Source organism: Perca flavescens, chromosome 23 (assembly GCF_004354835.1).
Source record: "Perca flavescens isolate YP-PL-M2 chromosome 23, PFLA_1.0, whole genome shotgun sequence".
In the NCBI taxonomy this organism is placed as follows: Eukaryota; Metazoa; Chordata; class Actinopteri; order Perciformes; family Percidae; genus Perca; species Perca flavescens.
The window spans coordinates 18,063,460-18,088,890 of record NC_041353.1 but is presented as its reverse complement, the minus strand read 5'-3'; the positions used below and the strand labels follow the sequence as shown (position 1 = coordinate 18,088,890).

At 41.2% G+C, this 25,431-nt stretch overlaps 1 protein-coding gene across 12 annotated transcripts in view; it reads left to right on the top strand.

Moving 5' to 3' along the window:
- Window positions 1–25,431, top strand: part of slc2a13a (solute carrier family 2 member 13a) — a 78,253-nt gene that overhangs the window by 12,940 nt on the left and 39,882 nt on the right. For all 12 annotated transcript variants that reach the window (XM_028571311.1, XM_028571322.1, XM_028571319.1 and 9 more), the window contains one exon: window positions 584–786. In XM_028571311.1, coding sequence (XP_028427112.1) covers window positions 584–786 — 203 coding nt within the window. The remainder of the gene's footprint in view (window positions 1–583; window positions 787–25,431) is intronic.

Below are 25,431 nucleotides of genomic sequence, written 5' to 3'. Positions count from 1 at the left end.
CTGATGGAGATAGCAGAGATCCTTTAGAAGCCCCTAGATTGCGGGGATTCATACACGATAATGGCTTTTTGGAGACACTTATTGAGTTTAGAGTATGAATGTTGTCTAACTGATGTTAACTGATGTTATGCCTGCGCAGCAGAAGAAAAGCCGTATATGTCTGAGTGTTTTCTCCGGTAAAAATATATGGATTTTATTTCCCACTCTTTGGAGCAACTTGCTGCTTTTCCACTTCTTCTACGTCTAGAGAGATAAAGCTCTCAAACATTGTATTATTATTACAGTTTTCCCCTCATGTACCCTCTTATTTTTTGCTAAATGTAAATGCTTAAGTTATTTTAAGCCAAAGAATCTGCATAAAGCCTTGACATTTCCCCCAGTGTTTTATTTCACCGAAATGAACTTACTCAACAAACTGAATATATAGCAACCTATTGTTGTAACAAATGTCAAAGGAATTGAAATGTGCATGGCATGCAAAGCTTTCCAAAGTTTCCATTAGCCAAAAAACTAAAATATGTAGCTTCTGTGATCGTAATTAGATTACTCACTCCATGCATCCCCTCCCTCCCTGCCTGTCCAGGTACATGTTGGGTCTGTCGGTGCTTCCCGCCGTGCTCCAGTTTGTGGGATTCCTGTTTCTGCCGGAGAGCCCTCGCTGGTTAATCCAGCATGGGCTGACCCAGAAGGCCCGCCGCGTGCTCAGTCAGATCCGAGGAAACCAGAACATCGACGAGGAGTACGACAGCATCAAGAACAGCATTGACGAGGAGGACAGCGGAGGAGGTAACAGGGGGCAAAAAAGGAGAAAGGATTGGGACAAGAGAGCTGCACATGTTTTGCTTTTTGCTTTATGCTGTAACATCCTGTTAACATTTACTTTACAACAGTACCTACACAGGTATCCATGCAGTGGATGGCTGTGCATTTTTGTCAAAATCTTGGCTAATCTCAACAGCTACAGTACAGAGTGTCAAAAGCCGGGACGTACAGTATACCCAGGTCAAGTATCAGTATCTTACGCCCTGTTGTTCAGACCTGGCATTAAACGGTAACTACCGTTTTTTTTCAACCTGGACCCTATTTTCCTATGTTTTTGTGCCTAAGTGACTGATGGAAATAACAATCTTTAACATTGGGGATCCCTTCAGAGATAGATCTTTAAAACCTCTTTGAGAGCTTTCTGTTTAGCCAGAAATGGCTCTGAAGTCGCTAGCTCTAAACCCACCAGACTCCATTTAAAAAAGCAATACTTTTAGCGTCTATACAGCCAACATATTTTCACATTTGAATCGGTAAACTATGTGTTTATTTCGACCAAAACTAAAGTTGCGATGGTTGGAGAAGTGGAAAGACGACCCGAAACAGCTTTTCATAGTTTAATTTTATATTTGTATTTTACAATGCTAAAATTACTGTGGTGGGTTTAGCGAACCAATTTCGTATGTTGTTTAAAAAAAGCATCTTACTCTTTAACAGAAAGGTTGACATCCTTAGAAATCCTTACCATAATGTTGTCAGACACTTAGAATATTAATCTGAGCCTATCAGTGGCAAAACGAGCACTTTTGTGAAGGTAAATACAAGCTGGACAATTGCCCTATTAACTAACATTGCTAGCATGATTTACCAATACAGACTGCAGCGGTCTCGCTTAATACTGGACCAGTTTCAAAGATTGTTGTTTCCATCAGTCACTTAGACACAAAAACATAGGAAAAAACACATGTTAAAGGTTAACACAGTAGTTACCCTTTAACATGCGTCTTGGGTGATCCGATCACAAGTGGACAGCTCTGAGTACACCTGTTTACACCTGGCATTATAATGTGTCTACACATACGTCTTGAGTGACCACTTGTAATTGGATCTCACTTTCCCACTCTATATGCAAATGAGCATACATAATTTCCGTTTGCATATACAAAAATACATATTTTAATGAAATTGGTTTTGTTATTATTGTGTAAGATGTGTGTATTAATTTCCGTTGTTACTCTCACATACATCAAACATTATTTAGCCTATTACAGAAATGTGCGATGCCTACAGTCTTTGTGCCAGAGGACATACTTTTCTCCGCCCGACGGCGGTATACGTTATATGTTTGGGTACATTTTACAAACCTAAAAATAAGGTTATTGTCTACCCGTGGTCCCCAGGGACCTCCGTGCTGCCAAAACTGCCGCCTTTGCCAGGCAACCGAGATGAGAAATGCAAAAATGGCCAAACTACACAGAGCTACCCATACTGTAGCTCAGACGTGGTGGAGAAAAAGCCAGCCAATGAGTACGTAGTTCCGTTTACACAGAGGACATCAGTTGGCCCTGGAAACATTTGCATACCCACTGCTAAAAGAAGGCATTTGAGTCTGAGCGATCGGATCTCAACGCGTCTTGGGCGCGTTCACACCAGTACTTAGAGCTGTCCACTTGTGATCAGGTCACCCAAGACAAATGTTAATACCAGGTCTGAACAGGGCCTTAGCTCAGGTGTGGTTGAAAGGAATAACAATCGCTATTCAATTTGACAAAGAAAATACAAACCAAAGTGTCAGTAGTTCAATGTAAATTAGGTTATTGAGGGTAATAACGCCTGTGCGGCATAATCGTTTCAAGGCATTTCTTAGGTGTAGAGGTAACTGCTATAGGTCAGAGGTCCCTCATCATCTTTACACAGGCTTTCTTAGGGGCAGCAACAATAGATGACCTCCTCCACAGCAAAGACTTAGACTGCTGTGGGCATCAAGGGATGATTGGAAATATGTTTGAAAGGGACTGGCTAATTCTTGGGCTGATTTTATTAACAGCTCACACAGCTGACAGAGTCCCAACCCTAAGCCTTGAAGGCAGCAGCCTTCTTTTTCAGTCACTTTGATGCCCTCCTCCGTGAGGCTGATTAGAGAGTTCATGAGTCCTTCCTACTGAAGCAACAAAAAGTAATTCAGTTGCTCTGTTGCATTCCCTTGACTACTAGGGCGATAATGGTGACCTGCCAATCAAACAGCGTGAGCAGCAATGTGTTGACGTGGTTTGAGTGTCTGTAGCGGGGAGCTCTTTTGTCCTTTTGGTGGCTTTCATGTAGGGCTGGGCAATATATTGATATTATATCGATATCGTGATATGAGACTAGATATCATCTTAGATTTTGGATATTGTAATATCGTGATATGACATAAGTGTTGTCTTTTCCTGGTTTTAAAGGCTGCATTACAGTGAAGTGACGTACTTTTCTGTACTTACCAGACTGTTCTATTATTTGCCTTTTTCCCACTTAGACATTATGTCCACATAACTGATGATTATTTATCTAAAATCTAAGTGTGAAGACATTTTGTTAAAGCCCCAATTGTCAACCCTAGAATATCGCCGCAATATCGATATCAAGGTATTTGGTCAAGAATATCGTGATATCTGATTTTCTCCATATCGCCCAACCCTACTTTCATGATGACTTTGTAGTGAATACAGTGAATGTTTCCACACGCATGCAGCAACAGGTGTAAAGAGCAGTATATCGTTGAAGCTTTCATGAACTGGATGTAGGTTGAATCCTTTGGTGATAGGCGAGCCATTCAGCTTTCAACAAGGTTAATTAGTGCTGTTAATAGAGATCTCTGGTAGAAATGCAACCAAACAGAGAGTGGAGGTTAATGTGACTGAGTTTAAGGAAATAGTTTGTTCTTCATGGTCAATTATTGTGTGAGCTCACTCAGATGTTGCTGTTTGGTACAAGGTTGCCAGTGTGAGCAGTCAGTATTGAACCAGGTTGTCGGAACGAGGCTGATATTACAGCTTTATTCGCTAATATTGCTGTTTAATGACATAGCTCCTGACAATCATGACATTGTCTATATTTCAGAGGCTGGGTGTGTGTGGTACATTCCGGTCTGATCCGGCAAATCTTCCCCCTACCTGTAATCTCTTTTTAATCCTTACTCAAACCAGTCAAAGACACATACACACACACTTGCACATCCAATCCCAAAAACAGTTACTTTCACTATTGCTGTCAACATTCTAGTCATTTTATTTTTATGGGTTAGCAAATAATAAAAAAATAGCTCATTTTCAATGGTTGTCCCTTGGCCAGATGTTAAATAAGCCATTCAAATAACAATAAAGTAAACAACATGTAAAATCACGAACAGATCCTGGATGTCACTACAGATACGGAACGTTCCTAATGGCTGCTCTGCAAATGCAGATGGGTGTGCACATCCCTTCGGGGAAAATTCTGTTTACCGTAGCCAAAGTACTGCTGCCATCTGAACGAGGACCAGACGAGGACATGTTTAGGCGGTGTGAGAGGAAGCGCGGCAGACCTACCGCTAGTTTAGCCTTCTGCTAACCCTAGCGCAGCCATTCTCACATAATTGCCGCTATATAACGGCATCTTAATTAAATAAATGATAAGTACTCGTAAAAGGTTACTGTATAAAGTCGGTGCATGTCCGTGGCTGTCTGATGGGAGGGGCTGGACGGAGAGGGAGAGCTGCAGGAGGAGGTCTCACTCCACTTCAAATTCTGGCATTGTTTTAAGGTCTGCTTAAATTAGCTAGCTAGCTAAAGCTTATAAAATGACAGAACCAGTTAGTTAGTTGTTTCAGCCAGCAAATCTGTTGCTGGGTATATTCAATGGAAGGATCTTCATAAAGTGGGAAGTTCTTACTGTAAAGGCTGTCTGGCCAAAATATGTTTTCTTCCCTGGGACAACAATATCTCCTCATATTGTTGAGTTGGATTTATCTATCCTCAACATTTTTCTGAATTATAAATGTGCAGGGAGGTGTGAAGCCTTTGTTTAATACACAAGCAAAAACAAAAATGATTTTTTTTCAGTAAAGGAAACCATATCTTGGAAGTACAATAATGTTTTTTCTCCAGGACCATGAGAGCTTACAGACTAAAGGTTTTATCAGCTTCAGATGTCATGTATTTCTGAATTCATTCCAAACTTTTTAGGTTGAATTTGGCTTTTGCTACGACATGCAGAGTTTCTTCCTTCAAGCAGAGTCAGGTGAAGTTGGAAATTGCTATGGCTTCTATCCTCATAGTGCACAACCCATTAAAACCAGAAAGATTGTTAAATTTTCTGCCATGCTAAATGAAATTAAAGAGAAGCGAAATTTTGAAACAAACTCAAGTGAGACAACAACATTCCTAAAAGTCTGTGCATTGGGTCCATTACTCACATTTCACATTTAATCAAAGTGTGAAACACCGGCTACAAGATTACAAGCAGGCAGTGAGAGGAGCCAACCTGCTGTGCCTCTGGTCGTACACAGTAACTGATGATGACTGCAGCGATAAGTTACAGGAGGAGAGATATCACAGTGAAAAAAGAAACTGCTGGACACACACTGAGTCCCACAAGAGGGGACACTCAGTAGCCTGTGCGAGTGTGTGTTTTTATATACATCAACTATACTGGAAGCGCGGCAAGCCACAGATATAGAATATGGTTTCCTGATTCAGTGTATTTAAAGGAATACGCCACCGTTTGTTCAAATAAGGCTTATCACGGTCTCCCCTAGCTGTAGATAGGTTGGCCAACGCATTTTTTGTGCATGCATTGTTTTAGTCCGGTGCAACACCAGCAGCGCCGCCGCTAGTTAGCTTAGCGTAGTGAATGGAATCCTATGTTGCCGGTTAGCATGTTGTGAGTAAAAGTGAGCCAACAAAAGACAAAAAAACAACCTAATTACTTGCACTGAGACTAAAAATGCGTTGGCCCACCTATCTACAGCCAGGGTAGACCGTGATAAGCCCTATCTCAACAAACGGTGGCGTATTCCTTTAAATACACTGAATCAGGAAACCATATGCTATATCTGTGGCTTGCCGCGCTTCCAGTATAGTTGATGTATATAAAGATGTGGATGCAATACTTCAATTTCACAATGGCAATGACTTCCATGCCTACAGTGCTAACTTTATCTACAGAGCTTATTGTTTGTCTCAGCCTGTCTGCATTGAACAGCGACAGGAGAGTAATGGAGGGAAAGAGAGTGGAGATAGGCGAGTCGATTAACAAGCAGGAGAGGACAAGTCTGGGAGAGATGGAGAGGAGAGGAGAGGAGAGGAGAGGAGAGGAGAGGAAATTGGATTCATCCTGCAACTAATCAACCTTGACAACAGAGAACACCATGTCTCTGGAAGGAGTGGCATCCGTAGGTCCCCTGGGTCCATGTGGCCTGTCATGAAGAGAACTCTCTATCACACACACACACGCGCGCTGATGTATAAAAACACAGACTGCTAAGTGTCCCCTCTTGTGGGACTCAGTGTGTGTCCAGTAGTTCCCTTTTTCACTTTAATGTCTCTCCTCCTGTAACTTATCGCTGCAGTCATCATCAGTTACTGTGTACGACCAGAGGCACAGCAGGTTGGCTGAATTGTGGCTTCTCTGTAATTCGAATTGGCATGGCAGAAAATGTAACAATCTTTCTGGTTCTCCTGCAGAGACGTTGCCAATATACTGCATCTTCTGTCACTCTTTTCGGCTGGATGTCCGTCACCTTCCGCTTTCTTTGTGTTGGCATTCTATGCTCCGGTCGATTTATAAGGACTATGGTTAACTGCTCCTCAGATCTCTGCAGGGTAAATCCAGACAGCTAGCTAGACTATCTGATTGACTGAGCATTTTCTGATGCACGACTAAAGCAACTTTTGGATGTACACACGTTCCGCCAAAACAACTTCCTTCTTGAGGCTATTTTGCAGCGGCACCGTTGCTCTGTCCTGTGCATAGTGCTGCCCCAGACTATTGTGATTGGTTTAAAGAAATGCCAATAAAACAGAGCATGTTTTTCTCCCATCCCAGAATGCTGTGTGGACTAGCCAGACCCTCCTTCGCAGCGCTGTGGAGGAAGGTCTGGCTATGCGAGACTACTTTCTACTGAACTCCCTAACTAGACACAGTAAATCTATATAAACTATTGTACATATAATATTTGACTTAGTAGTATTATAACACACCATTTCAGCATAATCCAGAATGGGTAGCAACAATTGGGTGCGTGTTGTTTCCTGACATTAAAAGAAAAACCTATAAAGAAAGTTTAGAGTTAATAATAATAATAATAATAATAATAACAACGTATTTAATAGAATCTACTTGTGATATTAAAGACCCATCAATGCATGCATTTGAGGATACGCTTTTTGGTGTCAAGGAGCACACAACAAAGATTTGTTTTTATTACACAAGTAGCAGCTTGTCGATACAAATCATACTGGGGCTTATACTGATTTTCATTTATATGAGACTTGAATGCAGCAAGCCCAAGATTTTTAATCTCTCTTCGACTTATTATTGCTTTTGAAGGAAGAAATGCAATCGGAGCCTTTTGTACCATTGCGTCAAATTCATCCAACTATGTAAATTAAACTTGCCATGATCTTACTGCATGGCCAACTATTTTAAGTTTAAGGGGGTATGTAAGACATTTTCAAACGGTTTTATTTTGTCAACTTGCTCAGCAAGTCAGACTAACATGAGGTTTTTGAAACTTTTAAAGGATAGAACTTTGTGAGGAATCAGGCAGAAATGGGAGACACTACATGACAACACATGATTTGACCTTTATAATTTCCTTCCACCTTTCAGCAGAACAGAAGACCAGTGTTGCTTTACAGACATTAAAGTGTACTCAGTTCTGCATTAGTGCTGCTTTCAGTATTCTGCTTAAATACAGCAAATTGCTTGTTGAATAAAAAAATAAGGGAAACAATGTATTTCCAACATTTATTTTGTAAATGGAACATTGAATTTAACATAAAATGCACCACTAAAAAGAATTACAGTTACATTTAGTTTTCCATTGATCTACTCTATTACAACGAACTAAAAATATCTCAGAGCGTTTTTCGCAATATGTCGCAGCTTTTCGCAATGTGTTTATTGCGCAAGTTGATATTGCTATAATGATGATAAAAAAAAAATACATTGTGCAGCCCTAGTCATGTCTCCGCTCATTCTCTCATTCTCATTTTCCATTTCAAAATTCAGTGTTGTCCTTAAATCACAGTGTTTGGTATTTCCTTCTGTGAGGTCTCTCTAGGTCCCTCATGACTAAATCCAAAGTGAAGAATCTTTTAATGTGTGGCCACCATCTGTGCCACATCATTTCATGCCTGCATCGCTAGTATGCTTGCAATTTACATGCTCTCTTTAGGACTGACTTATGACCTGGAGTCCAGCTGTCGCTTAGCAACCACACAGACAGAAAGGCAGACGGAGAGGACAGAGGGATTAGTAGAAGGGAAAAGGAAGGTTCAAAGCTATTTATTTGGTTACTGAGTTGGTTGAGGTCAAAGCAGTGGAGGTTTGTGTGTGTGTGTGTGTGTGTGTGTGTGTGTGTGTGTGTGTGTGTGTGTGTGTGTGTGTGTGTGTGTGTGTGTGTGTGTGAGAGAGAGAGAGGCGTTTTTGAGTACTTTGCCAGGTGTTTATATGTCTGCGGCCAGATTTTGTCACCCCGATAGCGTCACATGCGTGCAAGACGCAGTCACTAAACTTTACAGGTGAAATAAACATTAAAAGTTGCAAGGCGATCTGAAGGCCATGATGTGAGTTTAAAGAAAAGCAGGCATTCCATCAATTTGTCTTCGTTGCCCTTTAGAGCACTCGTTAAGTCTGCTGTCACGCTGCAGCCGAGGATTCTCAGAGGAGAAACCTGGTTTAGTCATCAATTAACCCTTTTTCTCTGAAAGATCTGAAATACTCCACTGCCATTGGCCGTTGGCCCTTCTAACATGTGTTCAATGACTCCTGTAAAGATTTATAGTTGTTTACCTGTAGCCTTGTAGTGTGTGTGTGTGTGTGTGTGTGTGTGTGTGTGTGTGTGTGTGTGTGTGTGTGTGTGTGTGTGTGTGTGTGTGTGTTTTCTCACCTGGAAAAACAAAGGCACAACGTCCCTTTTCGCTGACAGGTCGGTTACCATGGAAACAACACTTCTTAATTCCCTTTTCTTACCACAGACAAAACAGTGATTATATTGTGTATAAAGCTTTTCTCTCTTTCTCGCTCTCTCAGACAGACACACACACACACACACACACCAGGAATTTCTTAAGATGCAAATGACCCGTTAGTCAAAAAGCCGATAATGACAGATTGATTATTTTTGTACACATATAGTATATCATCGCCTCCTTTGTCAAGTCGGTGTCATGTTTAATGCACATTTTTTTATGCAGTACAATTTTCAAATGTATACTGCATGATATACTGTATGTAGTATACAACACAACTATATAATGTAAGATTATGGCAGCCACAAAAATCAAGTTTATCTTCAATGTTTTTATTGCTGATTTAAATATGTTGGCTTCTTTTGACTGCCTTGTCTTGAAGTTGGTTATTTCCAATAGAAGTTATTGATTCTATGATGTACTTGTTGTATTTTTGGTCCTTCAACGTCAGGCTTATGTGAAAAGAAGGATATAGAGACTTAACAGCGCTTAGTTCATCTTTTGAAACTTGCTCAGAGATGTGACGATGATGATATGGTGTCAGCCCCAAGTCAATGAGCCCTGATTACCAGCTTTTCAGCCTGAGAGGGGCAGAGGGGAGAGAAGATGGGAGTGGGGGTGGGGTTGGAAAAGAGAGGAGGAGGGAGGAGAGGTCGAAGACAAAGAGAAAGTGAAGTGGAAAATGGAGGTGTCTGGGCAGCAATTATGATGGAGAAGCAGTATTGTGGCAATATGCAGGCCAGTTCTGTCAGCCGTTAGATTGCCATTCTTCATGAGAAACTTCATAATGCATTGTATTGAACACATTGATTTCTGTGGAGGGCTTGTTCATAACAATTCTTGTTCTTTGCAACACTGAGAAGACTCAGATGTAACCTTACAAAACCAAAGGTCATAAATGGACTTTTGAGTGATGAAGGCAATATCAAGCAGTAGACCACTTTATCTAAAGCTACATGACATGGAAAATGCGCTATCTATCTATCTATCTATCTGTCTGTCTGTCTGTCTGTCTGTCTGTCTGTCTGTCTGTCTGTAATTTTGGAGAGAGGGCATTTAGTATACTAGAAGTAGATTTTTTTTTTCTATGTCAAACAGTTTGCTCTTGTTAGTGATCCACCCAATATCTGCCTCCTGATTCTGAAACATTTACTCTCTTTAGACTTGAAAGGTCGCTGTAAAAAGTCGGTTGCTAGCTGCCTCGTTACCCCAGATTGTTGTCCATTTTACAGCAGACGTTTTGACTTGTCTTTCCTAAAATGCACAGATGTAACTAATAACACTAACGATGGCTCACTTCCATTAGGTATTCCAGTGAGCTATGACAGTGAGTAGTAGTACAATACCAGGACCCTGGGGAAGGGTCTAATGAGTGAGATAGCAGGAGCTAAACGTATGCATGCAACCTCAACAGCGTTGTGCAGGAAGATGAAGTAAAATAGAACTATTTACAGCTACATTTCAAGTCTACGGGTGAAGCGCGTTTTAAATTTAAAACAACAATGTTCTTTTTTATTTTGGGGCTATTTTAGCATTACATTAGCATTAGTCTCGCATTGCCAGAGCTTCCCCCACGGCGCTGCAGAGGAGGGTCTGGCTAGTCCACACAGTGTTCCATGATGGGAGAAAAATGTGCTCTGGTTTATTGCCATTTCTTTAAACCATTCTCAATCGTCCTTGGCGTTGCTAAGTGCCGCACGGAGCAACAATGCCTCTGCAAAATAGCCTCGGGAAGGAACTTGTTTGGGTGGAACGTGTGTACGTTCAAAAGTTGTTTTAGTCGTGCAACAGAAAACTCAGATTCGACAGATAGTCTAGCTAGCTGTCTCAATTTACCATGCAGAGATCTGAGGAGGAATTAACCGTAGTCCTCAGAAATCCACTGGAGTTTAAAATGCCAACACAAAGAAAGTGGAAGGTAACGGACATCCGGCCAAAATGAGGGACATCCGTAGGAATTTCTGGCGGCACCTGAACAATCCCAGAAGTGGAACATCGTGGATGCAGACTACATTAGCATTGATTTGCAGTCATGTTTCTATCCACTTTGCTAAATTTTCGTCACCTTCCTAAAATAATTGCCTACGTAATTTTTTCAGGTTTTTTAGAAAACACAAAAAACTAAACGGCCAAAGTCACACGCTTGACATAGGCCATTATACTAAATGTGTGGAATCACAAGACCTGTTTAACTGAGGATGTAGGCAATTTTACCAGAGGTGGCCAGCACCATGAGGAGATGATTTAGGCAAAGAAATAATTTTTGTTAAAAGTCTTTTTTTTTAGGTTTTTCAGAAAACACAAAAAATTAAACAGCCTAAATCACATGCTTGACATAGGCAATTATACTAAAGGTGTAGAATCACAAAACTTGTTCAACTGAGGATGTAGGCAATTTTACCAGAGGTGGCCAGCACCATGAGGAGATGATTTAGGCAAAGAAATCATTTTTGTTAAAAAATGACAAGTAAGTCATCTCCTTCTAGCGACCCCTTACATGTAGTCATTTGGTCCATTGTTAATATGAAAATATGAATTAGTGCAGCTTTAAAGATAGATAGATTTGCGGAGCAGTATCCCTTTTAAGGAAAGTTGACTTTCAGTCTGCTTATCCAGTCTGAATAAATCTATTTTGATTTAAAAAAAGCACTTTCACATCAATTTAGCACAATGCAATCACTGCACTTCTATTACGTCTTGGTAGGCAAACAGGCACAGTCAGTAATCAAGTGAGTATATTGTTGAAAAATGAATACGGCTTCTTATAAAAGCTATAAAAGCAGAGAACATTGAGAATGATTTAAAGTCTGTACACAATTCCAACATCAGTCTAGATGTAGGGAATTGAATTGGTGTTACAATTGTTTTGGTCCAAAGCAATCTCCTCTTTAACCTGCTGTTCTGTTTGACGCATGCTTGTTTTTGATTGGTAATTGAATGGTATACTGTGTTAGCTATCAACAAATGTGCTGCATTTCTGTTCCTGCAGAGCATTTCTAAATGATTAATGCAATTATAATCACTACTTATTCTTACAAACACAGGCACAAACACAGTGCACACACATCTGATGGATGTCTATAGGGACTTTTAGCGTCTGCCTCCATCACAGTCCTAATTCCCCCACTAATCATTAATAATTCAGGATATTTGAACATTTTATGAAAATCCACTGCTGCTCTGGGGCTGTTTAAATCCACCAGGAAGTCATAATGAGACCCTGCCTTCATACGGAGGAGAAAGTGTTTGGAGCTTCTTTAGTATCTTAAATTGAAGCAGTACTTGTCCATTTTAAAAGCACATTCATATATTTCATTAATGATCAAAATGGAATGTAATAAAAGGTTTGAGGCCTTATTTGGTAAATTCAACTACCGTAGTTTCAAAGTAGTCGTCCAAGCATCACTATTTACCGGCTGGTTTCACTGCTCCACTGTGGAATCAGACTTAATTAAGTCTAAACATGCTTGAGGCATTGTCTTCTCTGCTAATCTACTTTTCAATAAATATGCTTTCTGCTCTAGTGCTTTACATTCTTGTTCCACTTCTGCATTATAACAAACCCAAATGGGCTTCCTGACAAATATGCTCAGAAGGGTAATACGAACAAATATTTAGAAATAAGACTATTGGCAATGACACATTTCTGCCCTTGTTGTCATCAGTTTGAACAGCAATGAGCCGATGGCGCATGTAGCAGGGTGGAGTGCAGGGAAATGAGACCAAAACTGGGAAACTATTCTGGGAAACTATTATGGAGGCTGCATTAGCAGAAGATGCAAAGCAAGGCAAGCTGCTCCTGATGAAAGCAGAGAGGGGAGATTAGGGAATTGTCTTTCTCTTTACTTCAGTAATTGGTTTCTTTTGAGGCCTACTTGTAAGTCCAAAAACAAAAGTATGAATGCTGTAACGCTGTTGCTCATTATCAAGTGACTATTCGTCAGCTGCAGCAGTTAATTGAACTTCTACGTATTAGCAGACATTTTGTAAGTGTTCATAGTGTTCATTGCTTTTTGTTGAAAAATCCATACACTTGATGAGGAGCATGGGGATTTCTTTTTTTCAGTAAGTCAATAGTTAGAAATAACTGATTATACATTGAGAATTAATATTATCTCAGCCCTATCTCACAATGTTAACAAAAGTGAAAAATAATTTGTGTATCTGCCCTTTGATTCAGATCCGCTTCAACATTTAAATTTAAACTTAATTTCAAGTTCTTCCTTGGCCCCCGCTAATTTATCTGAGACTTTGAGGTAGAGCTGGGCAATATATCGATATTATATTGATATCGTGATACGAGACTAGATATCGTCTTTGATTTTGGATATTGTAATATCGTAATATGGCATAAGTGTTGTCTTTTCCTGGTTTTAAGGGCTGCATTACAGTAAAGTTGTTATTTTCTGAACTTACCAGACTGTTTTAACTGTTCAATTATTTGCTTTTACCCACTTAGTCATTATATTCACATTACTAATGATTATTTATCAAAAATGTCATTGTGTAAATATTTTGTGAAAGCACCAATAGTCAACACTACAATATTGTTGCAGTATAGATATCGAGGTATTTGGTCAAAAATATCGTGATATTTGATTTTCTCCATATCACCCAGCCCTACTTTGAGGAGCATTTTGAATGTTCTGCAATTTTTCAACCTTGAATAATCTTCACTCTTTGTCAGCTCACAATGGCCGAACAACAAAAGGAGATTTTAAATGGCTCCACTTTCACTTATTTGAATTTGCAGGACGCAATAGTGATTGAAATGAAGGTTACTTTATCACACAGCAGTGTTCTTCTGAGGATGGTATTCCAGGGTCCCAGTTTCCACATGCAATGACAGAAATAAACCTGTGACTCATCCAGAGATGCTTTATTCAATTACAATTTGCTTGTTGAAATGCTATCTTTTGGGTACAGAGGCCTCAATGAGCCCTGAGTGAAATTAACAAGCACAGTAATGGTTATGACTCAAATGTTCTAGCCATAAATGTGGGCTCATTAGGTCAGTAAATTATCTTTGGCAAAACTATTATCCAAATAGGTTTTAATGGGAAACAGCGGAATGAGAAACTCAGATGATATAGGTAACGGCGTCTGTTTCCTGTTTGCCCCCCCAATCCTCTGTGTGTGTGTGTGTGTGTGTGTGTGTGTGTGTGTGTGTGTGTGTGTGTGTGTGTGTGTGTGTGTGTGTGTGTGCGCCCCTAAGGAAGATCCCTTCCATTTGCATTAGAGCAGGTGTGCTGCTGGGACGTCATGAATCTCAATAACTCAGTAGATTGATTTCCAGCAGACTTCAAAATGTCTCCAGAGATGTTATTACTGCATTTCCAATGGGAATGGATAGATGAATTGTGTCTTTGTGTGTGTGTGTGTGTGTGTGTGTGTGTGTGTGTGTGTGTGTGTGTGTGTGTGTGTGTGTGTGTGTGTGTGTGTGTGTGTGTGTGTCTGTCACAGGTCTGTGAATGTTTGGCAAAGTTTCTTCAAACCTTGGAGCATTTACTTATTTCGGCTGGTTTATTATACCTGATTTAAAGTGCCCATATTATAAAAAAATCACTTTTTCTGGGATTTGGGGTGTTATTTTGTGTCTCTGGTGCTTCCACACGCATACAAACTTTGAAAACGGGTTTTTGAATGTGTCCTGCCTTCAATCTCCGGGTGAGCTGTTCAAAATCTGCACGGCTTTCTACGTCACTAGCCGAAACGAGGGGCCTAGAACAGAAAGCACGGGGACAGAAAGCACAGGGGAGACACTCTCTCACTTTGCCAGTACTTGCCCCGAAGCTAATCACCGTCACTCTCTCATTTGCTCTACCACACCCTCCCCACACACACACACACACACACACACATGCCGGCCATGCTATTCTCTAGAGATTGAGCCACACACCAACGCACAAGTATAAACTTCAGGCCACTTACGTAGGCAACGGCGAGCCTCTGCAGAAGCATAAATCCCGCTAACGAGCAAGCATTTACTTTTACTCCAAGCATAAAGGCAACATGGGAAAACCCCAAATCAGTTATGCTGCAGCTATTCATCTGTTTCTGTTATGGTTGTGTATTTTGTTCTGTTTTATTTTGGTAGTCTGTTTTTTTGTCTTGCCTTGTCTTGTTTTACTTCCCGGCCCCACCCTGATGTGTTTCACCTGTTCTTGTTAACTCTTCTATTTAGTCTCTGTGTTTTCTTTGTCTGTCGTCAGGTCATTGTGATTCTGTTTTTGGATATTGTGTTAGTCTACCCGTATCTGCCTCGGTATTCCTGTTCCCTGTAACTCCTGTTTTGACTTCTACTACGTTTTTGGATTTCTTTGCCTGCTGAATTCAGGACACCTTTTGTTTGTTTGTTTGGATTTTCTTGTGATTAAATCTTCAAGCTCACCACTGCCTGGCTGTCTCTGCGTTTGGGTCCTCCAATTCTCTGAGCCATGACAGTGACGCCTTTTGTATGTGCATAAATACAATTTACACAAAAAAAGAAAAGAAAACTTACACAGACTGAACAGAGGAGGTACATATCCGCAAAAAGCACAATGTTACATGAGCTGGGATTGGATTTATTTTAATTGATTGATGAATTAATTAGTAGAATTATGCATGCTAAATTGAAATTTTTTGGAAGCTGGTTTATAAACACAATTTTTCACCAAGTATATTATATATATATTGTGTTACACAGCTTGTTACACAATAAGAAGCCCAAACAATGTTGTGGAAAACTGAACTGATCTTGAACTGATGATTAACCTCCTACTTTACCTTTTTACTGAAATGTAAGAAGAATGAGTGCTAACAGCTGTGTTTTCATCACAGTAGCACAGTTGCCTTCAGGAGACATTTAAGATCTCGCTGTCTCTTCAACACACATTAGTTTCCTTGTTCCACATTTAAATGCCTCAGGTCTTCTCAAATCCCTGAGCCAGCACTTCAGAGGTGTGATAAGAAGTTTGAAAGGAGCATTTCATTTACACTCTATCTCGCTGTTACAGCATGTATCTTTCCACTGAAACTAACTTTTCTGGCCGTTTCTTCATGAATCTGAATACAATCCCTTTTTTTCCCTCCTCATCTGTGTCGGTTTGTCACCGTTCTGCAGATTGTTCTGAATATTTACTTTGCTTGAATGGATCACTCAGACATTGGTTTGTTTACTTGAATGTCTTTTAGAGGCTTCTGTTTTGAACAAAGCTGTCTGTGCACTTCCTGAACCACTGACTCTCCGCCGAGTAGTCCAATTGTTGGTTACACCCACTCAGTTTGTCTCAAGGCTGCTCAGACGAGAGGTGTGAGTGACTCAGGGAGAAGACTTTGATTTTGACAAGATCAAATGTGAGCAAAGTTCTTTGCCACTGAACTCCTACTGCCTCCCGGTGAACTACGAGTTTTGAAGCAGACATGAGATGCTTGTGATCGCTGCAGTGTCACGGAAGTAGTGTCTTGAGCAGGAAAAGCCTCATATCAAAGGGTTTCTCTGTTTTTATTTGTATTTAGGAAGAAAGATCACATTTTTCAAGAGTGACATTATTTTTCATTACCTGTGGCTGCTACAGTAGTTTAATGATTCCCTAATGCCGTGCTTTTTATGCGTCAGTGCAGTGACATCTGTAGACGCTGTCTGGCTGATCTGAACTAAAACAGCTTATTAAAGGTGCTGTAGGTAGGATTGTAAAGATCCAGGACTTAGCCAAAAAATTTGAACATCAACAACTTCTCAGTGCCTTCCCCCTTTCTGCTAAAGCCCAAAACTGTCTCCTTAGCCCCTCCCCCCACAAGGGAGAATGAATGCGTGTGCATGAGCAGTGATTGACACGCAGTTAGACACCCCCCCTGGCCCTGATTGGTGCATCTGAACAGGGAGCTGAGGATTTTTGCAAATCGCACTACAGGCTGTAGGTGGTGCCAGAGGAGCCAGATTTTTTTTTATTCAGTCTCTCCAGAAAAACGCGAATATGCGATCGCATAATTCAATGCATAATCAGCCAAAGTCCGCATATTCATGCGGGGGCCGCATTTTTTCAAATATGCCGCATTTTCGCCGCATAAATTGCCGATTTCCGTGCAAAATATGCTTTTATTTTTACTTTAATATTATATTATTTGTATATATTTTTGTATCTTATTTGTTTACTTATTGCAATGACTGAATATCTGTAAACTATTTTTGGAAATTAAGTTTAAAAAAAGCAGGGTGTTGGGGGAATCACTTTTTCTTATCTTTTTCATCAAACCGCAGTTTTTGCAAGTTCCTGCAATTTTTGCAAGTTCCGACATATTCCATTGCATTTTTTAAGAAAACGTGCCGCATAATCAATGTTTATTACCTGCTTCATGTAGCTTAGTTCTACTCAAACATGGGGTCAGTTTCAGCAAATATGACAGAAAGTTAGTTTTATAAGTCTTACCTACTGCACCTTTAAGATGGCAGGCAGTTAAAGGAATACGCCAACGTTTGTTAAAATAGGGCTTATCACGGTCTACCCTGGCTGTAGATAGGTGGGCCAACACATTTTTTGTCTCAGTGCAAGTAATTAGGTTATTTTTTTGTCTTTTGTTGGCTCACTTTTACTAGCAACATGCTAACCGGCAACATAGGATTCCATTCACTACGCTAAGCTAACTAGCAGCGGCGATGCGATGCGATGCTCCTCTCCTCTCCTCTCCTCTCCTCTCCTCTCCTCTCCTCTCCTCCACTAACCTGACTCTGTAGGAGAACCAGATCAGATTGAGATCACCATCATGCCAGCCAGCAGGCCTGAAGCTCATCTCTGAACCTTTTGAAATGCAGAGCACACTTTTCTCCCCCGTTGCTTAACACACTCTTTTACCAACGAGTCTCTTACAAGCACTGATGTCTCCAATCACTCTGCTTTTGCGAGTCATGTTTGGTATTGCTCGTCTTCCACACAGATTGGTGTGCCGATTGGACCTGCTGTCTGCATTTCAAATCTGTGCCGGCTGTTTAGTGATTGACTCTTGACTTGAGTGGAGAGGCTGAGCAATCATACCCCCCTTAGAACTGACTGTAAGAAAGCATTGCCAGTATTATCTTCCACCTATCATTTTAACAGTATTCAATTTCATTTTATTCACTTGCATTCTGCTGTATTCATAAAGAAGTTGTGTGCGTTATATGAAGTCTATGGGCCCTATGTTGCACTCGGTGCAATTGCCTTTGTACACCGACGCATGTATCATTCCTATTTTGCACCCGACGCACAGCAGACTTTTCCCTCCACAGACGCACGTCGGTAAATTAGGGAATGTATTTGCGCTCCCGGGGGCAGTTCAGCGAAGGTGTGTTCTGGCACAAAAGTTCCCTAGTGCTAATTTGCAGTTTCAGAAAACAATTCCGCCACTGACCAGGAAAAACCTGGTCTAAAGTCAGTGGCACGTTATTCAGATGCTATTTTAGGGGCACATGCTTGGCCATAATGTAGCGTGAAAGAGAAAAATATTGAAATATTGAAAATGCACTTCAGGTGTTTGGATAGATCAGGAGGCACTTTACAATACAGTCCTCAAAAAGTCGCAGCATTCTGTGTGGCTTGTTGTGTTTTACACAACATTTCCATGAATCATGGATGTATTGATGACATAAATGAGGAAATGTTAGAGGACTTAAGGAGACGTGATGTTGAACTACGACGGGATTGGACACTCGATGCGCTCCTGTTGGAGCGGGTGGACAGAGATGGAGTGGGGGGAGGAGGAAGGGGCACAACAGGAGCAGGTGGTGCGTTTGGAGGCCCACGCTCCATGGCTGCAGCAATCCTCTCCAGACTTTACGATGCGCCCGAGAGGCCGCAGCAACATCGCCACCCGGTCAAGACGGGCATTTATTACTTTGCTGCATCCCGGACAGCTGCTGCTGGCGTGCGCCAGGCAAATCCGCCGTTATAATAGCAATCCGCCATGGAACAAGCGCACCTGCTCTTAAAGGGAATGTGAGATGACGCTCTGATTGGTTATTTTCACGTTAACGCCCAAACCACACCTAGCTACTTCAGACCAACCCATTTTAGATTTTCGGTCAGGCGCAAGACTCATTTATCCCGCCGGTATAATAGCAACAGCGCCGGAGATCCGCCCACAAACCTACTTGCGTTTCACGTTAGAAATCCAGAAAGGTGCCAAAGTTAAAATCAGAAAAGCAATAATATACATTCTCACACCATACAGTTATAACCCCCACCAAAAAAAGTTCTACTGTAAGTACTACCAGCTGCAAACCAGTAGTGGTAGTTAACGAGGCTACTGACCCCATGATGGAGGTGTCCAGACTACATGACTCCTCAGCTGAAAAAATAAGCTTTGTTGTATCATAAATTCAAATAACAGTAAAAAAGCATATTTTTTTTATACCTGTTTATGATTTGGTTATGGCTTTTTAAGGGACCCCTAGTCCGATTTTGAACTGAATTACTGGTAGACATTTGAGAACTTTATCAAGGGAGTGAATAGAGCACTAGTTCGAGCAGAGCACTGAAGTCACTTTTGCGTTAGCTGATTGGAATCAGTTGTTTCATTCATGCTTCGCAGTGTGGTTAGGAACGTCCAATCATATTTATGTAGGTGTACAGCGCAGCCTTTATTTGTAGTATTGTTGATTTAACTGAGATTTTATGTCTATGTATGTGTGTGTGTGTGTGTATATCTTGAAGTACCCCCGCAGAAACTGGGATACCGTGGCATGTAAACACTTCACATACATTTCTGATCGCCGCCTGCCATTTACTCAGGTGTGTCGTCAACTCAGGTTACGTAGTAGTTGGTCAGTAAAACAAAAAAATGTTATGGTGAAATAATGTACTGATGGTCTGATGGTCTTCATGCTCCGAGGGAAAAGAGATAGATATTATTATTATTGCTTGATGTCTTCCATTCCTGGTAGTAAGATGGTGAACCAAGTCCAGCAGAGTCCTGGCAGTGGGTGAATTTACTCAGCTGCTAGGATAGTACATACTGCGTATGATGTGTGGTTTAGCTGTAAATGGGCAGACATACAGTAGTGTGTTTTATATAGAGTAATGGCGGGGTGGGGAGTAGTGGAAAGTGCAGCAGGGCCCAAAATGTCAAATCTGCACACCTGTATGCATAGAGATGCTTGAGAACAGATCCATGTTCCTCATCATTTTAAAGGGATCATTTGATATTTTGAGATATATTTTCTTACTTCTTAGCCAGAATTAAATATGTACTGATTAGACTTATCGAGCTCGGTGGATTCAAACTGCATGCAGATACATATAAAGCCACTCATGAGTTTGTCTGATGAAGTAGAAAAAACTAAAAAACCTTTAACCCTGAAACTCATAACCTGGCCCGAGCTGGACTTTTGTTCAGACACTGTGCAGTAAAAAAGACAATGAACAAAACTTGCCGGCAGTCTTAAAACTAACTCTGATGAGTTTGTGTGGGTCAAGCAGCGAGGAATAGAAACAGTGACAAATAGTGAACACAAGCTCCCCAATCCTCTGCTCCCCTGTAGGTTTTAAGCAGCTTATTAATAATTGAGGGAGCCGAGAGTTGCGCGATGGCAGATCTATCATGATTCCCCCTCTGCGCCTGTCACATTCCCTGCATGGAGAGATGGATATTGAACCAGCCTCTTTCACACAGTATTTTTGGGAGGGCACAGACAGGCCAGCTTCATTATTACAGCACTTTAAAAATGTGATAATGAATTTCAGTCAGCGCAGGAGCTAGCTCAGACTGTAGGAGAAAAATCCCCACATGCCAGATAAGACAGGATGTGTGGAAAAAAGGAATTCATTATTTGAATATGTAATTTGTGTGTATATTGAGTTCAAATGTAGTTTTTTGTTTTACAATGGTGTATCTTCTATGTGTTATAGAGCTATTATACAATGCATAACAGTGTGTATGTGTGTGTGTGTGTGTGTGTGTGTGTGTGTGTGTGTGTGTGTGTGTGTGTGTGTGTGTCCAGATAAATAGTCCAACTCTACTCCAGAATAATAGTTTTCTGTGGGTTTGTGTGTATTTCTGCCTATTTCCTACGGCCATTATGATCCATCATTTCTCTCTCACTCACACACACACACACACACACACACACACCTCTCTAGTCATGTCCCTCAGGACTAACTACCCACCAGTTTTGGGTCAAACTGGCAATAGCAGCTGATTCTTGCATAACATTTGTTTAAACATGCAAGACGCACTGGATGGCTGGAGTCGTCTCTATAGAGCCAGAATGTAACTTCTGTTCACAAAATGAAAAACAAGTTATCCTTGAACTTTTTGCTGTGTTACTTTTCATTTAATGACAGACGGTGTGTCTTCATGGAAAGATGTCTAACCACTGAATAATAGAAATCTCAGTTGGAAAATCAGATGGGGTTTAAAAATGAATGCGCCTCTCTGTCTTGTCCTCCTCAAAACTTCAGGTAGCTCTGCTGGTGTGATCTGACTCTGAGTTACAGAACCAGGCAGTGACTTTTCAAACTGAAATGGAAGAACCGGCTTCATTACGGCTCCCATTTCTTTCTCTGACTTTTTCTTGCATCTTTCTGCTTTTGTATAATCGCCTTTGTTTATCCACCCGGCTACAGAAACGAACAGAAACAACATGACAGACTGACGGGCAACCTCCTGCGCTCTATTGATCGATTCCTTTGATGGGATTAGTTTCAAACTGGAGAGATGGTGGTTTTGTTGACCCTCACACCGAGGCTCCGAAGCTTTCAGGAACACTGTTTGTTGCAGTTGAGACAGCAACTCTGCTTGATTCAAAGTTTTCTCTCCATGTGCCGTCTCTTTTCAGTATTAAAGAAGTAGAGGTTTGTGATAAGAATTCAGAAAAAGGGATACCACTGATTACCTCATTATCTGGGCTATCTTTGGTTTTCGAGTCGATTGTGATATTGAGGGCTTGTTCAGACCAAACGAAAGCAATCATGCGATTCACCGCAGGGTTGGGATTGGCCACCGCAGGGTTGGGATTGGCCACCGCAGGGTGGCGTCACGTTGAATCGGTCTCAACTTTTTGCCGCAGGCTGCTGGAATTAGAAAGAAGTGAGCTATACCAGACCTCTGCAGCCCGCTCCTCATCTCTACTTGCAGCCCGCGGCTCGAGGTTGCATTGTGTGAAATGTAGGCGCCAGGTTTTGGAAAAAGTATGTGTGGAATAAAAAAAAAAAAAGATAAGTCTGCTTCTGCTTCTGCTGCATCGATTAAATGGATTTATTTTTTACTCTTAACTTTTCTTGCACTGTTTTGCAGCCAGCACTGGCTATATAAGGAAGTATATCTCCTTGGATTACAGCCTTAAAAGTTTCCCACAAGAGAGAAGATGAATCATTTTTAAAACAGGTGGAGATAACAGAAGTCTTTAGGGAGATTTACCAATTGGGTAAAGGAGAAAATCCAGAAATCCAGAATAACCAGGGCATGATCAGAGATAACTTTAGCTGTACAGATCTGACTATTGCATTGTGTATGTGTGTGTGTGTGTGTGTGTGTGTGTGTGTGTGTGTGTGTGTCATCCATCTATCCCTCCATCTGTCTGTCTGGTGCTCAGCTCCTGGCAACCGCTGGCCCCTGTGTGCCCTTAGATAAACACAGCTGCTCCCCTGCATCTGCAGACACTGACGAGATTTGATCAGCTCCACTTAAAATGCTGTTTCTCCCTAACGCTACAGGTCCAGAGTGATTCTCAGTTATTTCTGAAATGAACCAATCAAGATCCTTTCTTTCCAAAAAAAACATTGCATAAGCTTCACATGTTGGTTCCAGGCGACTTACTTGCCTCTAGTTAACACAAGAATGACCTTACAGGTACTCTACTAGAGAGCATCTTCTTCAGCTGATTTGATTTTTTTCCTCTCAGCATGCCATGCCTCCACTTGATCTCAGGGTGGTTCAATGGATATTATGGGATTCAAAGAATACAGAAATAAAGGCTTCCTCGAGTTCTTCAGTGTGCTAAAGAACATCAGGAGAAAACACGAGGAAGGCTCCTTATCTCTGAAAAGCACAGACTATTTATAAGAAGCTGGAGGACTGCATTTCATGGTCCTATAACCTCACTTTAGTTCAGTAAAAACGTATTTAAAAGAAATCCAAAAACTTTACCGAGACAGTCTACAGTCTGTAAAAGTTACATAAGTGGCCAGTTTGAACATAACAGTTTCATCACCCCAGAGTGTCATCGTAATCCTTTTCAATTGTCTAAACAGGGCTATGAAGAAGCACATGCACGTAATTTTTATGGAAACAACATTATAAGGAATTTAGGCTACCGCTGAGAAGAGCTCTCTGTCTTATTAACTGAGTCAGTTATGTTTCTCTAAATTAAAACGTGGTGTAAGGTGTAGTCACCATGAGAAGCAACACTTTGACACAAAAATAATAATTTTAGCATAATGGTTTAACTGGGGGTAAGGGATAAGATTAGAGCGCTGTCCAATTTAACCCAGATTAAAGGAATAGTTCTACAGTTTGGATTAAGGGAAATACGCTCATTCGCTTTCTAACAGAGAGTCAGGTGAAAAGATGTTTTTTTTTGATAATTTTTTGGGGGCTTTTTCCCTTTATTACAAGTGACAGTGGGTAGACATGAAAGGGGGAGAAAGATGGGGGATGACACGCAGCAAAGGGCAGCAGGTCGGATTTGAACTGGCGCCGCTGCAGGACTCAGCCAACATGGGGCGAATGCTGCATACATGCATACAACATGACGACGTGACTTCACGTAAACATACACGCCAAGTGGTGTGTTATCTGTACGCATTTTGAGCTATCCGCGTGTATGTCTGAGCTGTATACAGCGGACGGCAGTCTGCGACGTCACAGCGTAAACATACACGCCACTTTCTAAAGCCACATGACATAAACACGCTAAAAAGCGAGTAGGCGTCTTGATAACACGCCAATAATGGCATACGAATTGGCGTGTCATATAAACGGCACTTCATGAGATCGGTCTGCATACTAGAAAACCTCTCGCTATTCAGATTGGGGAGCATTATTCCAAGGTGGTTACCTTTGCTTGCCTTGTAATTACTAGTCTTTAATTAGTAATTGGTAAATACAGTCTTTTCAATATGACATGAACATAGCAACAAACAGCCAGGTGACAGTTAGATAAGTTTAGCTTAGCATAAGGACTGGAAACAAAGGTAACAAAATCTGCCTAACAGCACCTTTAAAGCTCACTAATCGACATATGGTACATCTGTTTTTTTGCCAAGCAACCTCATGGTGTCTCCAGGAAGTCACTGCTCCCCACCTAGAGTGTGTTCATGCTGATCTAAGCTAACTGTCTCCTGACTGTAGCTTCTTATATAGCGTACAGAGTTCTCGTCTAACAAGAAAGCAATTAAGCACGTTTCCCAAAATGTCAAACTCTTAACTCTTTGACATGGCAGTATTTTAGCATGAAAGCTTTGCCTAGTGTAGCTTTAAGGGGAGATTAAGCATGATTACATGGTGGCTATTTGGTTGTAACATTATTTTTTTGGAAACAGCAGTTTCTATGTACTTTAGAGAAACTCTAAATGGGCTGCACAGTGCTTCCATTACCACATGTTGCAGTGATAGACTTAATCTCTATTCTCCATTAGTCCTGAACCTCTTTTCTGTTCTTCACTGTAAAGAGTGCGAGGTGACATGATCCTACTCTGATGAGGACGCAGAGGAGAGGTGAGAAGGGAGAGAAGAGGGAGAAGAAATCATTAGAGGGGAGATGGGGGTTGAGGTAGGGGGGCTGCAGATTGCCTGTTCCGGCTTCAGTCCTTGATTGCTGCTCTCCAGGTTATGTAAGGGAAGCCTGCTTCCAGCCACTTGCTCCCTGAGGGCATGGTGATTGGATGGATAGAAAGAGCTATTGTTTTATAGTCAGTAATTCCTCCTGTGCTCCCATCCGTCGCCTCATTGGGCCTCTTTGTTTCCTTGATTGGCTATTGTTTTAACACCAGCGTTTCTCCCCCTTGTATTATCCCATGGATAGATACACATTTCACTGTGTTTAAAGGATTTCTATATCAATATCAGTAATCTGGAATCAGTAATTGCAAATCCTGTGGATGGATTCTTGCCAGTGTTCCTGGAGAGTGAGCTGACTCTCTCTCCGCTGTATATTTCATCAAACCGACTGACTGTGGCACGTGTTTGAAGCGTGAATAAAAGGAAACATCTGACAGGACCAATAGTGCTAAACGGGCGCTCTAATTGGGAAGTCGGGGTGTCTTCCGGAAGCAGGTAGCCGAGGAAAAGAGCTAATTGGAGAGTCCATTAGTGAATATCAAAGAGGAGAAGAAAACGACGAAGAAGAGGGAGACGGGCCTCATTCTCATTAAAATCACATCCCAGGCATGCCCTGCTCATTGTACAAACAAACCATGGGCTTATGGTCTTAGAGTGAGGCTATCAGTATTTGCTGGAATGATTGCTGACGAGGTGTGAAATCAAAGGGGATCCGTGCAGG